Raw genomic sequence first — 15,589 nt, 5'->3', positions numbered from 1 at the left:
TGCTCTTATAACCGCTTTTTCAAATATCCTCCTCATAACGCAATGTCACTTTTGTATTGAACTGTCATTCCTCAACAGCACGGATAAACGGAATGCCGGATAAAAGGTACCCGGATAAACGGCGCTCCACTGTACATTGTAAAACACTCATTGTAAAACATTGCTAGAATGGTTCGAGAGGGCATTACTGTCCATCGATAGACAAATAAATATAAACATAAACATAAACATGTGCTATTAAAAAGGTAATACCAATAACTTCTCTTGGATTTGGAGCAAACCATTCGATAAACCAATGCATCACCTACTTAGTAAATGAAATAAACAACAACAAACGAAATAAAACCCTGACCGGAGTCATATATGTGGATCTATCAAATGCATCCCAAGTGCCACAGATTCACTATGACCACTAAACGGGTTATAAACGATTTAAGCTCACCAAACTAGACGGAATATAAAACGACTTCGTTTAGCAGACGGCAAACGACTCATGCATTCTAAAAATAGCAAAAAGCTGGTGGCACCATCTGTTGGTGGGATGTCCAGTAGAGCTTCCTCGCTTGGAGGCCCAAGCGCCACAGATTAAGCTTAAACGACTGGAAAATTGAATATCCATAGGAAAAAAATTAAAGCTCCACAGCTTCTAGAACTAGAACGGCGATACGATTGTTTAAATACTAAACTCCAACGGAAACCACCAGTACTGAAGCAAGTGAGATTTGAGTAATGGTCGTTGGTGTTGATACCCACGTATCTGACCACACGACCATTCATATAGATTTTTGCTCAGAAAGTTAGAAGACTATATAGGTCATAATGAGATGAAACTTTTCGAAACACATTGCAAGAAAAGGATAGCAATATAATGATGAGTTGTAATACGCCATCTATTGATCAAACCAATGAAGCTGTGGAGCTTTAATTTTTTTCCTATGGAAATTCAATTTTCCAGTCGTTTAAGCTGAATCTGTGGCGCTTGGGCAATAACGCTGTGGAGCTTTCATTTTTTTTTTCTATGGATATTCAATTTTCCAGTCGTTTAAGCTTAATCTGTGGCGCTTGGGATAGGTTGATGAAACTTGTCGAAACACATTGCAAGAAAAGGACAGCGATATAATGATGAGTTGTAATATTCTATCTATTGAGCAAGCCAATGAAGCTATTGACCTTTCGTTATTTTTTCTATGGATATTTGATTTTTTATTCGTTTAAGCGTGATCTGTGGCGCTTTGGTACAATAAGTAGATGAGTTCATCATAATAGAAAATGCCAAAACTGCCCAAGAACTACAAACAAAATTAAAAAAAAAAAAACACTAAATATATTGATAGAAGAAGTCAATAAACTAAAACTACCGATGAACCGTTTTTGGAAAAAATTAGCACTCAATAACGCTAAAAATAAATAACACCAATATCGAAAAAGTAACAATGTATGAATACCTCGGAGCATGGATAGACGAAAATTTTAAGTTCAAAAAACAAAATGAAGAACTTAAAAACAAGACCAGAAAAAAACTTAACATAATCCGACGCATCTGCAACCGAAACACCAAAATAAGCCCAAAAAAACAATAGTAGTTCACAGAGCCATAATTACCCAAGCTCCCGACCACGCCGGTTTTCGCTGGTCTTTTCGGGGATAACGACCAGCGAGAACCAGCGTGGTCGGGAGCTTGGGTACTCACAACCCCTGTAACGATCAACGAGGTAGGAAGAAGATCAGTGGGAAGGGGCCTGAAAGCATGGCTCGACCGAACTGCTCTAGGCGGATACGAGACAACTAAAAGAATTAGAGTGAGAGATACCTCAAAAACCCTCGCATTGCATGACGGGGGACACTGTAGGCAAGTAAAGCAAGGGTAGAGAAAATGAGCGAGATGCAGCGATTTTTGAACGTCAAAAACCCTCGCCTTGCCCAACGTACCAAATACCTTAATCATAAACAAACCAAATGACATCGAGGTGCATTTTGGTAAAACATCATTGTTGTGAACATATGCTGGAAAGTATTGCGTTACTCTAGATAAAAATCTCATAGATAACAGTGTGGTCACAGTAAATATGGAAAGCGCTTTACGATACATTGGTAGTTCTTCTTTACTCCAAAAAATTTCCATCAAAATGTAAGTTTGTTCGTGCCCTCGATTGTTCTTATTTGATTTGGAGTTAGAATACACTTATGTATATATGTTTTCAGCGGAACACTGGAGGGAGAAAATGTAGGATATTCATATGAGAAGCTGATCGAACAACCGTTGCTAAAGTTCTCCGGAATGTATACGGAGAAAACGCCGCCACTGAAAGTGAAATTGCAAATCTTTGATAACGGAGAACCAGTGGGATTGCCAGTGTGCACATCCCACAAACATTTCACAACGCGATGGAGGTTTGTTGCTGCAAATATTTGACACCAAATTGGAACTGAGTAGTGAATAATAATTGATTTCTACAAATAATTACAGCTGGAATGAATGGGTAACCTTACCTTTGCGCTTCACTGATATTTCTCGCACAGCAGTACTTGGATTAACCATCTACGATTGTGCAGGAGGAAGAGAACAGTTAACAGTTGTAGGTGGAACGTCAATATCGTTTTTTAGCACGAACGGTCTCTTCCGTCAGGTAAAGAGAAAGAGTTTAATTATAATAATTGCCTAGTTTCAACAACATATTCTATATTTTTAGGGTTTGTACGATCTGAAAGTGTGGCCTCAGATGGAACCGGATGGAGCATGTAATTCAATAACCCCTGGCAAGGCTATCACTACAGGCGTTCATCAAATGCAACGATTATCCAAACTCGCAAAGAAACACAGAAATGGCCAGATGGAAAAGGTATTTTTATGTGCATCATTTGTTGTTATAAGTCACTGAAACCCAAGCCCACAAGTAGTGGTACAGGCAAGCCTTGACCGACAATGGTCGTTGAGCCTAAAAGAAGAAGATCATTTGTAGCACATGCGTATTTATAATGTTTATTTTTATTTTTTAACAAACACTATGGCAGATTGATTGGCTCGATCGTCTTACTTTCCGCGAACTTGAGGTTATAAATGAAATGGAGAAACGTAATTCCCAGTTCCTTTACCTGATGGTGGAATTTCCACAGGTATACATCCATGAAAAACTAGTAAGTATCTTGCTCCAGTTAATAAAACATTTGGGGACGAAAAGTAATTCCTATTTCGTTGCTTTTGTTGTTGGCCAAAAACAGTATTCCGTGATTCACCTGGAGAAAAATTCAAACTCCGTGGTAACATTTAATGCGAAGCCAAAAATAGTAGTGGTTCCAGATTGCGAAATTCATCAGGTAAAGGTTGATCAGTCGATTGCGCTTGGATAAAAAAATAATGTTTTCTTTTGTTCAAAAATGGCACAGGAAAACCTTGTTGAACGCAAACACCATAGACTTTCCAGATCGGACCGTTCTGGAACATCCGATAGAGATGTTAAGCCTAATGCAATGTATAAAGTTTTCCCGTTTCTTATGATATAATTATAGATGATCTTAAATTTGCCTATTGTTTGATTTTGCAGAGTCCGGGATACATTAAACTCGATCGTGTATCGATACTCCTCTACCTATCCTTTAAGTAGCGAGGAACAAGATATAATCTGGAAGTATCGTTTCTACCTTAGCAGTCATAAGAAAGCGTTAACCAAATTTTTAAAATGTGTAAACTGGGAAACCGCTGCTGAAGTGCGACAGGCTCTAGCATTACTTGAAAGTTGGTCCCCCATGGATGTGGAAGACGCTCTAGAATTGTTGAATTCTACATTCCGCCATCCCATCGTTAGATGGTATAGAGAGTAAGAGTATTACTGTGTACTTCAACTGAAAATCTCTTTCCTTCAGGTACGCGATCACTCGTCTCAATGAAGCTTCCGATGAATATCTACTTTTGTATTTGCTACAACTTGTACAAGCCTTAAAATACGAGCCATTTGATGAGTCCAGTGTATGTACAATTCCGAAAATGCTTGATTATAGGATAGCTTATTAAATGATTGTCTATGTTCCATAGAACTCTGCTACTCGTTCACCAACCGAAGGAAAGGAGATTTTTCAATCTTACGAGGAACCAACAGACGCTCAATTCGATGATCTACAACCAGATAGCACAGGTAAATCTATATGAGATGCATCTTGATATATATGCACAACTTTAATCCATATTGCAGGTATCTCTGACAATAACGTCGAAGAAGTGATAAACAATCGATATCAGTGTAGTAGTGTCAACAATTTGGCAAATTTTCTTGTTGACCGGGCGTGTCAAAATCCAACTCTCGCCAATTATCTGTACTGGTATCTGACGATAGAATGCGAGGACGAACGAAGCAGCAAAAAGGATCTTAAAATAAGCAAAATGTACTCCAATGTTTTGCGGATGTTTTTGAACTGCTTGTATAAAGGTGATTTGAGTGGATACGTGAGTGTTTTGGTAATGGTGTACATATGTTCATGTTTACACTTATATTTTACAGGCACTTCAGAAATGAAAGCAACACACGCGCAATTGAAAGAGCAGCAACACTTTGTGGATCGATTGGTAACTTTAGTGAAGATAGTTGCAAAAGAGTCGGGCAATAGAAAACGCAAGACCGAAAAATTCCAGCAGTTTCTGGCTGAGTCAAGCTCGTCCAACGTTACCAAGTTCAACTTTAACAATTTTGGTCCCATAGTCTTTCCATTAGATCCCAGCATCCAAATAACAGGAATCGCGGCCGAAAAGGTGTCTTTGTTTAAAAGTGCCTTAATGCCGTCAAAGTAAGTACGATGTATAAATATTCAAAAACATTCGATATATGTGCCCGCTTGGAATTGTTAGCTATTTTTGCATTTTTCCCTTCAATTTTACCTTATTTGCTATAGCATAATGCATAGATGGAATAGCATATGGAATAGCATAGATTGCCGTCACAAGTATGTTTACAATATAAGTATCATCGATTTTTTTTATTATTCAATTTAGATTAACCTTCCGCACCACCAGCGGAACGGATTATGTGGCAATCTTTAAGCACGGAGACGATCTTCGGCAGGATCAACTTATTTTGCAGATGATCACACTAATGGACAAGTTGCTGCAGAAGGAAAATCTTGACCTAAAGCTAACCCCATATCGCGTACTGGCAACCAGTTCTAAACACGGATTTATGCAGTACATTGATTCGGTAACGGTGGCTGAGGTGCTCAATACGGAAGGAAGCATTCATAACTACTTCCGTAAATTTAATCCTTGCGAAACGGGCCCATTTGGTATCATGCCAGAGATAATGGACACGTACATTAAAAGCTGTGCAGGATATTGCGTAATAACGTATCTGCTGGGTAAGTGTGTCGTCCGAAGCATAGTATTGTGATAAACGTCTCTGGAAAATGTTGCATCGTATTTAATTATTTGATTAAATTACAGGAATTGGAGATCGGCATCTGGATAACTTGTTGTTAACGTCCAGCGGAAAATTGTTTCATATCGATTTTGGATATATACTAGGCCGTGACCCGAAACCTATGCCTCCACCGATGAAGCTGAGTAAGGAGATGGTCGAGGCGATGGGTGGAATTAACTCAGAATATTACAATACCTTTCGGAAACTGTGTTACACTGCATTCCTGCATTTGCGTCGTCATGCAAATGTAATGCTCAACCTGTTTGGGTTGATGGTTGATGCATCCGTCCCCGACATTGCATTAGAGCCGGATAAGTCAGTTAAAAAGGTGGAGGATAATCTTCGGCTCGATTTATCCGATGAGGAAGCTGTACAGCATTTGCAAAATCTACTGGATATCTCCATAACGGCCGTAATGCCTGCCTTGGTAGAACAAATACACAAGTTAGCTCAGTACTGGAGAAAGTAACCATGGTGTTACAATATGTGGCCGTTTTTATGTATCATCTAAAACGATTTAAATACAAATTTATTTTGAGTTTCTAAATAATCCAGTCTTATCTGAGAAAGGACCGTAAGAAAGAAATACATAATTCAATTTCGGTCATTTCGGCAGGGTTTTTCCATCTAACACAGATTGATTTAATTATTATTCGATGAAAAAGATTGCTTTTCAATGGCATTCGTTTTGTACATGAACATCTAACCATTCCGCTGATTATTATTTACTTGTTATATTTAAATCGAACTTCATTGAAATATTTATTGAGTTAATGCATGCATGTAAGCAAAATCGAAATATGTCAGTCTGATTCATATAGATACATTCACAATCACGTAAGTACACGTGTGACAATGATCTTATACGAATCGATATATTTGCGCATGCACTTGTGCGAACCAAATGTACCATCGCATTCATCATCCCTAGGTATACCTAGGATCTCCTCGGTAACGCTTTGCAACAACAGATCCTTTTCATGAGAAAGATGATTGTAGTAAAAGGCTTTTCATATCAGTATGTCGGGAACCGACCGTCGCTTATAGACCGATTCCGCTATACTGTTCGGCTTGGGTATATGTGTGTATTACAAAAATATCATGGATCCTAGGAACGGAAGGCGTCGGCTGGTTTTAATACCTATTCAGCTTGCATCATATGCAATTATAGCGATCATGGGACAAACTACCCAAAATATTAATATATGTAAGCATTTTCATTAATTAACTCCTTTTGCACTGGAAGTAGAGATTGTTGTGAACATTAGAAAAAGCTCAAATTATTTTAAAACGTAAATTTCACTTTATTACCAGTGTTTGTCAATGAGGTCGATAACAATTTGGCTAATGTTGCTGTTGAAGTCGCACTGAACTATGTTAAAAAGAATCCTCAACTGGGGCTGTCCGTTGATATGATGTACGTAGAAGGGAACCGCACCGACTCCAAGGATCTGCTACAAGCGCGTAAGAACTATGAACACTTTTGTCGTTGTTGTTATCTCTCTGGTGTTACTGCTTAAGGTTACAAAACGTACCATTACATTGTGTGTGATTTTTACCTTTTCAATGTCTAATTTGGTAAATGAGAAAGTGTGCTCGAAGTATGGCCAGTCTTTGAGCGAAAATCGACCGCCACACTTACTACTGGATACCACGCTGACTGGAGTATCATCGGAAACGGTGAAATCGTTCAGTCTGGCACTTGGCATACCAACCGTATCGGCTTCGTTTGGACAGGAAGGAGATTTACGCCAGTGGAGAGACTTGACGCCAACCAAACGCGGCTATTTGCTTCAGGTAAATCATTATGTCTTCTGCAGGGTGCGGTTGCAATGGTAGTTTTCAGTGCCTTGCTTAGGCTGCAATCAAAATCGTTATGAAATGAAGCCAGAACGTTATGATTCAACATTCTTTATCCATGAAGGTTATGCCCCCGGCTGATATGATTCCGCAAGTGATTCGATCTATCATCATTTACATGAACATAACGAATGCTGCAATTCTGTACGACAACACATTCGTAATGGATCACAAATATAAAGCTTTACTACAAAATATACCCACGCGTCACGTCATCACCACCATTGCTGACGATCGCGATAGAGCCAGCCAGATTGAAAAACTTCGCAATTTGGACATAAACAATTTCTTTATACTAGGTTCTTTAGCATCGATCAAGCAAGTATTGGGTAAGTGGGTTAGTAGTTGTCGTCGGAGGTGCGCGTTTTAATGAACGCTATTCTTGTTTTGGTCATTTGTTTTCACAGAATCGGCTAAAAATGAGTATTTTGAACGTAACTTTGCCTGGCATGTAATAACGCAAGAGCAAAAGGATCTAACGTGCAATGTGGAAAATGCCACTATCATGTTTCTTCGTCCGATGTCTGATAGTTCAAGCAAAGATCGATTGGGCAGTATACGCACAACATACAATCTTAAGCAGGAGCCTCAAATTACCGGATTTTTCTACTTCGACCTGACACTGCGCGCGTTAATTGCAATTAAGTAATATATCAAGCTTTATATGGTTGGCTAGCATTAGATGCTGAACTGAGTTTTTTTTAAATTATTTTCTTTCATTTGCTAGAAATATTTTGCAGTCCGGATCCTGGCCATCAAACATGAAATACATCACGTGTGAGGATTACGACGGGACAAACACACCAAATCACACAATCGACCTTAAAACGGCTTTCATTGAGGTGACCGAGCCAACCACTTTCGGACCGTTTGAAATACCAAAAGGCGGAAAAATGCAATTCAATGGTAACACTTACATGAAGTTTGATATGGACATTAACGCCGTTTCCATCCGTAGCGGCGCATCCGTTAATACGCACAGTCTCGGAACATGGGAAGCGAGCTTAAATGCACCGATAAATGTAGCAAATGAGGCGGAAATAAAAAATCTTACTGCCGATGTTGTTTATCGTGTCTATACGGTTGTGGTAAGTGCGAGTGGATAAGATAATATATTGTAAGCGACAACAATGTTAACCAGCGTAAACCCCGTTTATTTCAGCAAGCGCCATTCATAATGCGAGACCCAACGGCACCAAAGGGCTTCAAGGGATACTGCATAGATCTGCTGAACAAAATTGCCGAGATCGTCGAATTTGACTATGAAATACGCGAAGTGGAGGACGGAAAGTTTGGCAACATGAATGAAAACGGCGAGTGGAATGGTATCGTACGGAAGCTGATCGACAAGCAAGCAGATATCGGACTCGGCTCGATGTCTGTAATGGCCGAGCGGGAAACAGTTATAGACTTTACCGTCCCGTACTATGATCTAGTTGGGATTAGTATTATGATGCAATTGCCAAGCACGCCGAGTTCGCTGTTTAAATTTTTAACCGTGCTGGAAACGAATGTGTGGCTCTGCATTTTGGCTGCCTACTTCTTTACCAGCTTTCTGATGTGGATTTTTGACCGCTATAGTCCATACAGCTACCAGAATAATCGAGAGAAGTACAAGAACGACGACGAAAAACGGGAGTTCAATATTAAAGAATGTCTGTGGTTCTGCATGACATCGTTGACACCGCAAGGTGGCGGAGAAGCACCCAAAAATTTGTCCGGTCGCTTAGTCGCTGCCACATGGTGGTTGTTTGGGTAAGTAGTAGCAGTATTGATAGAAGGAAAATTATGTTTCCATTGTGTGCCGTTTCCACCCGCGTGGTTACACAGTAGGTGTAATTATCATTGCATTTCTGTCATTATGTCATTATTCAACAGATTTATCATCATTGCCTCGTATACGGCTAATTTGGCAGCTTTCTTGACTGTATCCCGACTAGACACGCCGGTTGAATCGCTGGATGATTTATCAAAGCAGTACAAAATTCTGTATGCCCCACTGAATGGATCATCGGCTATGACGTACTTCCAGCGAATGGCTGACATTGAAGCTAAATTCTACGAGTAAGAAGTGCCATATACCGGCGCAAGTATCAAAGGATATGATCATGTTGCTTACTTATTTTACTACTTTCTGGCAAACGCAGGATTTGGAAGGAGATGTCGCTCAATGACTCTCTGACGGCGGTTGAGCGATCGAAGCTAGCTGTCTGGGACTATCCGGTTAGCGATAAATACACAAAGATGTGGCAAGCCATGCTTGAGGCAGGTTTACCGAACAGTCTCGAAGAAGCCGTACAGCGCATACGAAATTCGACATCTGCCTCTGGATTCGCATTTCTGGGCGACGCAACCGACATACGCTACCAAGTGTTGACAAATTGCGATTTACAGATGGTTGGCGAAGAGTTTTCTCGCAAACCGTACGCGATCGCCGTCCAGCAAGGATCACCGCTGAAGGATCAATTTAACAATGCGTACGTATTAATTTCATTATTCCTTTTTGCGTTTTCTAACCTACACTTCTCTTCGCTGTTTAGTATACTGATGCTACTGAACCGACGCGAGCTGGAAAAGTTGAAAGAACAATGGTGGAAGAATGATGACGTACAAAACAAGTGCGAAAAGCCAGATGACCAGTCGGATGGCATCTCGATACAAAACATCGGAGGCGTATTCATCGTAATATTTGTGGGGATAGGGATGGCGTGCATTACGTTATTGTTTGAGTTTTGGTATTACAAGTATCGAAACAACTCCAAAGTGATCGATGTTGCCGAATCAACGGACCAGCAACACGGTGGAACAATAGTAAAAAATGTCCGTCCCGCTGGAAAGCTCATGAAGCAAGATTCGTTAAAAGACTCAACAAAAGGTCACAATTATCAAAACCTCCGAACACGTACCTTGATGCCGAATTTGAGCAAGTTTCAACCTCGCTTCTAAAGTAATGCGTTTTTGACTGCGCTTTGGAAGTACAACGAAAAAATACTAATGCCTCGTAAGATTTACGAGCATTAGTACGACTACGGATAGTTATGAACTGTATTTTTTTTTAATTTTAACATATGATATGAATTTAATGGGGATATATATGTAACTATCTTTACCAATCTTATATAACGATTTGTGCATTTTGAGCAATTCTTTGAATTATGCAACAAAACGCTAAAAATTAAATGAAATTGCAATAATAAATACAAATGATAACTGTTGTTTCCGCGAAATTTAAATGTTTAGAGGCTTGAACGTTTATTTACACCTGATCCTGACTGACTATTCGGCTGCGTGGTACTTGCAAATAAGTCACGAAAGCTTTATAGGAATGCCGGCATGATAGAGTAAGTCGTAATTGTTGTTGTTGTTTGAACAGTTTAGAGAGGCTTTGGCTCCAACGGAGTTCTTTCGCCTCTTGCGTAAGTCGTAATGCCAAATATAAGATATGTAATTACGTTAAAACAATATTTAGGCGCTGTAGGATTTGGTCTTCTCCGGGACTCGAAGCGGCCTTTCTCCGGGAGCTGGCTAAGGCGGAAAAAATGGCGGAGAACGATTTCGAGTAGCAACACGTTCAGGACCGCTAAAGGATCCCCGTTACAATCCATAGGTTATCCATCAATTACCGTTGCCCAAAATTGCGTAGCTTTAAACCAGTGGTTTTCAACCGGTGGAAAATTTCTCCCAAGGGGGAAATGTTAAGAGGCGAAAGAACTCCATTGGAGCTAAAGCCTATCTAACTTACAAAAAAACAAACAAACAAGGGAGAAATTTTGACTTTTTTAAGGTGGATTTTTAGTTGAAAATTTCGCAATACTATGGATGGTCACGATTTCGATCGATGAGTGGCACATCCAGTTGAGGAGAACGCTCGAATTGCGTTGAACCACAGAAAGTAAGAAAAGTCTGATCGTATTGTACATCATGTTTACTTTATTTACATTATTTATTTTCATATTTTACTTTATATGTGTATTCTTCTTGATCTTCTTTCTTTCCCGGTGTGGGGAGCTCTAGCCGTAAATCCTTCACGTGCATACAACTAGGATACGACTTGATGACTGCATTACGTGGTCGTATAAATCTAACGAGATTTGAAAATGGTACCCGTTCGATAGGCCAGTGATCGACGTATCCGTTTGCCACGCAAAGCTAGTCCGTTAGGTAGCAGAGCAGGTTGACGGATATATACGCCCCTTTTCTTAGGCGTCCAGGCATGGAAAATGGCTTCGCTGTTCTTTGGTAAATTAACCCCGATCCATCCTGCGGATGATAACAATATGTCACAGACAGTAAGATGCTTCTCTAGTGTACCATGTACGAGAATATTAGGAACGCATTCCAATACTGGAAATTTTTCTAGCCGCTCCTGACTTCCGAAAGGAACAGCTAGAAATTCCGTGCCGAGGAGCGCCTCGTACAGCGCCGGTGCGTCCAATGTTTGGCAAATGATCGTTGGAAGCATGTTAGAAGCATAAAGAATTACGCGAATCGAATCTGGGCCATCAACAAAATCTAATCGTCCTAAACCACCCAGAAGTAAGGTCATACCCCTTTTCAACAGATAGATTCTAGGTCGGATAGTCTGTTTTGGAACTGTAAGAACAATCTCCTCCGTGGTAAGAAGATCCAGTATTTGATCGGGCTGAACAACACCGGGTGTATCGTAGCACCATTTGGAATTGATATACTTTTCATTCTTCTCGTTCAATGTAAATATCGGTAAGGGTGCGTCACTTCTTTGTGTCACTGAGAAATGATCAAACAATTCTCCCTTTTCCTTCTCAAAGGTAAGACCAATGTGACCGAGAAGTGTAGCCTGCTTTGAATCTTTTGTAGCATTTTTCTGTTCACGTCGCAGTTTTTCGTTTGCCTGTTTTATATAGCGCTCTTGTTGTAACCGTTTCATTCTTAAGAAAAGTCGATGGTCAGACGGCCGCAAAATTGGAAACTTAAGCATTCTTATGGTAGTGCCAGGCCAAGGACTTGCCGTTGCCTTTTGAATCAAATCCGTCGCTTGAACCTTGCATAGGTCAGAACGGAGTAACGCATTAAATAGTGTGCTCTTGCCAACGTTCGTGCAACCAACCAAATATACGTCTCCTCGGGTTCCCCAAACATTGTGGATTTTCGTAATTAACTCCTCTACTCCGTATCCTGTGCTGGCTGATATGAGCGAAACATGTTTAATGTTATTCCTTGAAAATCCGGATTCAATAACGCTTCGCGTTAAACATTGTCGTACGTTCTCCAGGTAGCCAGCACTGTCCTGTGGCAAAAGATCGACTTTATTGCCTACCACGATGATGGGTCGTTGCACTCCCAAAATCTCAGAAAGCCCAGGCCATATGGAACATGGAAAATCCAGAACATCGACAAGCAGCACGGCAAGAGCTTTCTTTGTTTTTATCGAAGACAGAATTCCTATATAATCGTTGGCCGAAACTGTCACATTTACAGCAACATTGTAGTGTTTCAGGAAATGACACCGCTGGCAATTAGTTGTCTGTGCAGAAAATAAACAAAATTATCATGAATGAAAACATTAAATAGCATGTTCATCACAAAAAATATACGCCTGAACCATCTATGGCGTATATTTGAGATAATCAATGCAGTGTTCCGTACAATCTATCTTGTGATTCTATTAACTCACCAACAGCTGTTCTTTCGATTTTCCTTTGAACAATTGACCAGGTAAATAGCCCGGAATGCTTGGTTCGATGCAGTGTAGCAAAGCACCGCATCCACCACAAGGAATTGTAGAGGCAGGTTCATTTGGATCAGGTGTACCGTAAAATGATGTAACATTTTCTTCAGTTTCGTCGTAATACTCAAAATCTGACATCCATTCTCCTGTAGATAATTTTTCATTAGGCTCTTGTATCGAGTTTTGGTGTGTTTTCACTTGTAAGGTGAGATGCTGGTAAGGCAATTGATGTGTAGATGGACGGTCTGCAATTTCGACACACGATTCGTAGCAATCTGATCGTTCATCACGCGGTGGAGTTTGCAATTGCTTTAAAACTAAAGCAAACGGTTTGACAGCAGACGCTTTTTTAAACTCATTTTGTTCGTACTTTTTTAACTTAGATTCTAGTATCTTGTTTTGCTTATAACCCAATTTTAATTGATGTTTTTCTACGAAAGAGCTATACAACAGTTTGTCTTTCCACTTGCTATAGAGTGTATCCGTGTTATTTGCATCAGTCGAAATAAGAGTTTTCGATTGATTCACTAATCTACGGTTTAGATTGAATTGACAATATCTTAATCCTGCCACACTTTTCCATTTGAGCAAATCAAATGTTGGAAAACTTCTTAACATTTTGCAAGTCCTCACATGTGCGTTTGATTTGATACAATAACAAATAATATATTCCCAAGAAGCAAAATCCTTCAAAACACCGATTGTTGAATAATTTGACATTTGTCAAATCGATTTCCCAGCTAACAAAAAAAAAACTTCCATACACCCAATATGCACGAGGCCACGAGAGTGACAAAATGCCGCTGGACGGATTGAAATGGTCCCTACTAGCAATGAGAATGTAAAAGTGTGCGTTTTTCAGGTGAGGGGCATGTAGAAGCAGGGGGAGACGGTTTGGAATACGCGGAATTACGCGGCGGCGAGAGCGTGTTTTGCTTTCTACACAGTTTTTGCACTCACACAATCACACATGTGTGAATGTGTGCGTTCACTTTCAGCCTGCGCGCTCAGTTTGGTTTTCTCGCAGCGGCTTGCTGGTGTCGGTGTCTCGCTCGCACTAGTGCAGCGAGTGTTCCTCGTGCGTTCCCTTTCTTGCTACCACACAAAATCGTCAGTACAGTTCAAGCCTTCGCAGTGTGAGGCCGCGCGCGTTTTAGTCTAAGTCCCGGGCGCTCGATGTAATTTGAAGTAATGTGTTGAAGTGTTATTTATTTCAATTCACATTATTACGGCCTCGGTCGTATTTTCAAATGTTGAAGTGTTGTGCGCATTGAAATAAAGCAGCGTTAATCTTTCATAATTCAACATGAATATGTAAATTATGCTGCTTTATTTCAATGCTTTTTTTTACAGTATTCAACATGAACAACATACAGGCAGTAAAGCGGGTGCTTGAAGTGACGATTTTTTTAATTATTTATAATAAAAAAATATGTTGTTTTGTGGCAAGATTGTGGTTAGCGATGTGTGGAACTGTGCCTTAAGTTTCAATAAAGTGTTAAAATATCAACCGAGCTTGATGTGTTTAAGTTTTATTTCGATGCATGCGATTTTATTGCGCTGCAAATCAAAGTGAACGAAAGCGCACAGCGCACAACGCGCAACGAAAGAAACGAGAGGGAGGGGGTGTCCAGCGCTACGCGCAATATGCGGCAACAGCGCAGCGCAAACCGAAAAGAACGCGCGGGAGGGGGTGTTCAGCGCAGCGCGCAAGTGCGGCAACAGCGCAGCGCAAACCGAAAGAAACGGGAGAGAGCAAGAACAGCTGATCCGCGCATCCAGCGCAGCGCGAGAGGAAAGAAACGGGAGGGAGGGGGTATCAGCTGATCAGCTGTTTTGTATCGCGAGAGCGCTCCGTGTAATTTGAAGGCATGCGATAGAGCGCTGCCCGCACTCACTCTCAATTCGGAAAAAATCACTGCGGCTCGACTATGGCGGCCAATACAAAATCTGCCAATGCTCTCTTTTAGGACATACCCGATTCCGATTCCATGTTCGGAACCAATTCCGGAGCCAATTCCGATGCTGGAATCGATTCCGATTCCGGAGTTGGTTCCGGTGCCGATTCCGAAGTTGAATTCGGAGCCGATTCCGGAGTCCACTCTGGAATCGATTCCGGGATCGGCTCCGAAATCGATTCCAGGATCGGATCCAGAACGTCTCCAGAATCGGAATCGACATGGGAATCGGAATCGACATGGGAATCGCAATTTGCCCCGGTAACAGAATCAGGCTTGACTCAAGAAATGGAGTTAGCTCCGGAATGAGAATTAGTTTTTGAATTGAAATAAGAAGTGTGGGAAGCCAATTCCGAAACCGATTCCGATTCCGGAGCTGATTCTGATTCCGGAGCTGATTCTGATTCCGGAGCCAAATACGATTCTGGAGCCAATTCCGATTCCGTAGCCGATTCTGATTCCGGAGCCGATTCCGATTAAGGAGCCAATTCCAATTACGGAGCCGATTCCGGAACCAATTCCGGAGTCGATTCCGAAACCCATTACGGAGCAGATTTGGGAATCGATTCCGGAAACCCTACTATCCGGAATCGATTTAAGAAAACTTCGGAGCTAGCCGTAATCGATTCCGACGAAATCTGGATTTTTCCCATCACTAAACT

The 15,589-nt window shown here is 40.8% G+C and overlaps 3 protein-coding genes across 3 annotated transcripts; 2 read left to right on the top strand and 1 right to left on the bottom strand.

The window, feature by feature from the left end:
• The first annotated feature begins 1,931 nt into the window (after positions 1–1,931).
• On the top strand, positions 1,932–5,952 carry LOC120903269 (phosphatidylinositol 3-kinase catalytic subunit type 3). The gene is made up of 14 exons (XM_040312571.1): positions 1,932–2,128; positions 2,203–2,391; positions 2,468–2,627; positions 2,691–2,840; positions 3,013–3,135; positions 3,220–3,315; positions 3,385–3,470; positions 3,543–3,806; positions 3,862–3,964; positions 4,031–4,130; positions 4,188–4,421; positions 4,494–4,776; positions 4,982–5,340; positions 5,426–5,952. The coding sequence occupies exons 1-14, from the start codon at positions 2,067–2,069 to the stop codon at positions 5,869–5,871; spliced, it is 2,655 nt and encodes an 884-aa protein (XP_040168505.1). The 5' UTR covers positions 1,932–2,066; the 3' UTR covers positions 5,872–5,952.
• Positions 5,953–6,333: 381 nt separating this feature from the next.
• On the top strand, positions 6,334–10,495 carry LOC120900024 (ionotropic receptor 25a). The gene is made up of 10 exons (XM_040306502.1): positions 6,334–6,609; positions 6,717–6,866; positions 6,994–7,199; positions 7,327–7,591; positions 7,670–7,907; positions 7,990–8,350; positions 8,425–9,017; positions 9,141–9,326; positions 9,410–9,739; positions 9,803–10,495. The coding sequence occupies exons 1-10, from the start codon at positions 6,504–6,506 to the stop codon at positions 10,206–10,208; spliced, it is 2,841 nt and encodes a 946-aa protein (XP_040162436.1). The 5' UTR covers positions 6,334–6,503; the 3' UTR covers positions 10,209–10,495.
• A 677-nt stretch (positions 10,496–11,172) lies between these two features.
• LOC120900025 (nitric oxide-associated protein 1) lies at positions 11,173–13,683 on the bottom strand. Its single transcript, XM_040306503.1, has 2 exons — positions 12,916–13,683; positions 11,173–12,765 (listed from the first exon to the last, which is right to left on the bottom strand). Exons 1-2 carry the CDS (start codon positions 13,585–13,587, stop codon positions 11,344–11,346), a joined length of 2,094 nt encoding a protein of 697 aa, XP_040162437.1. The 5' UTR covers positions 13,588–13,683; the 3' UTR covers positions 11,173–11,343.
• Between the last annotated feature and the right edge of the window lie 1,906 nt (positions 13,684–15,589).

Source organism: Anopheles arabiensis, chromosome 3 (assembly GCF_016920715.1).
Source record: "Anopheles arabiensis isolate DONGOLA chromosome 3, AaraD3, whole genome shotgun sequence".
NCBI lineage: Eukaryota > Metazoa > Arthropoda > Insecta > Diptera > Culicidae > Anopheles > Anopheles arabiensis.
This window is presented reverse-complemented; position numbering and strand designations above follow the sequence as displayed.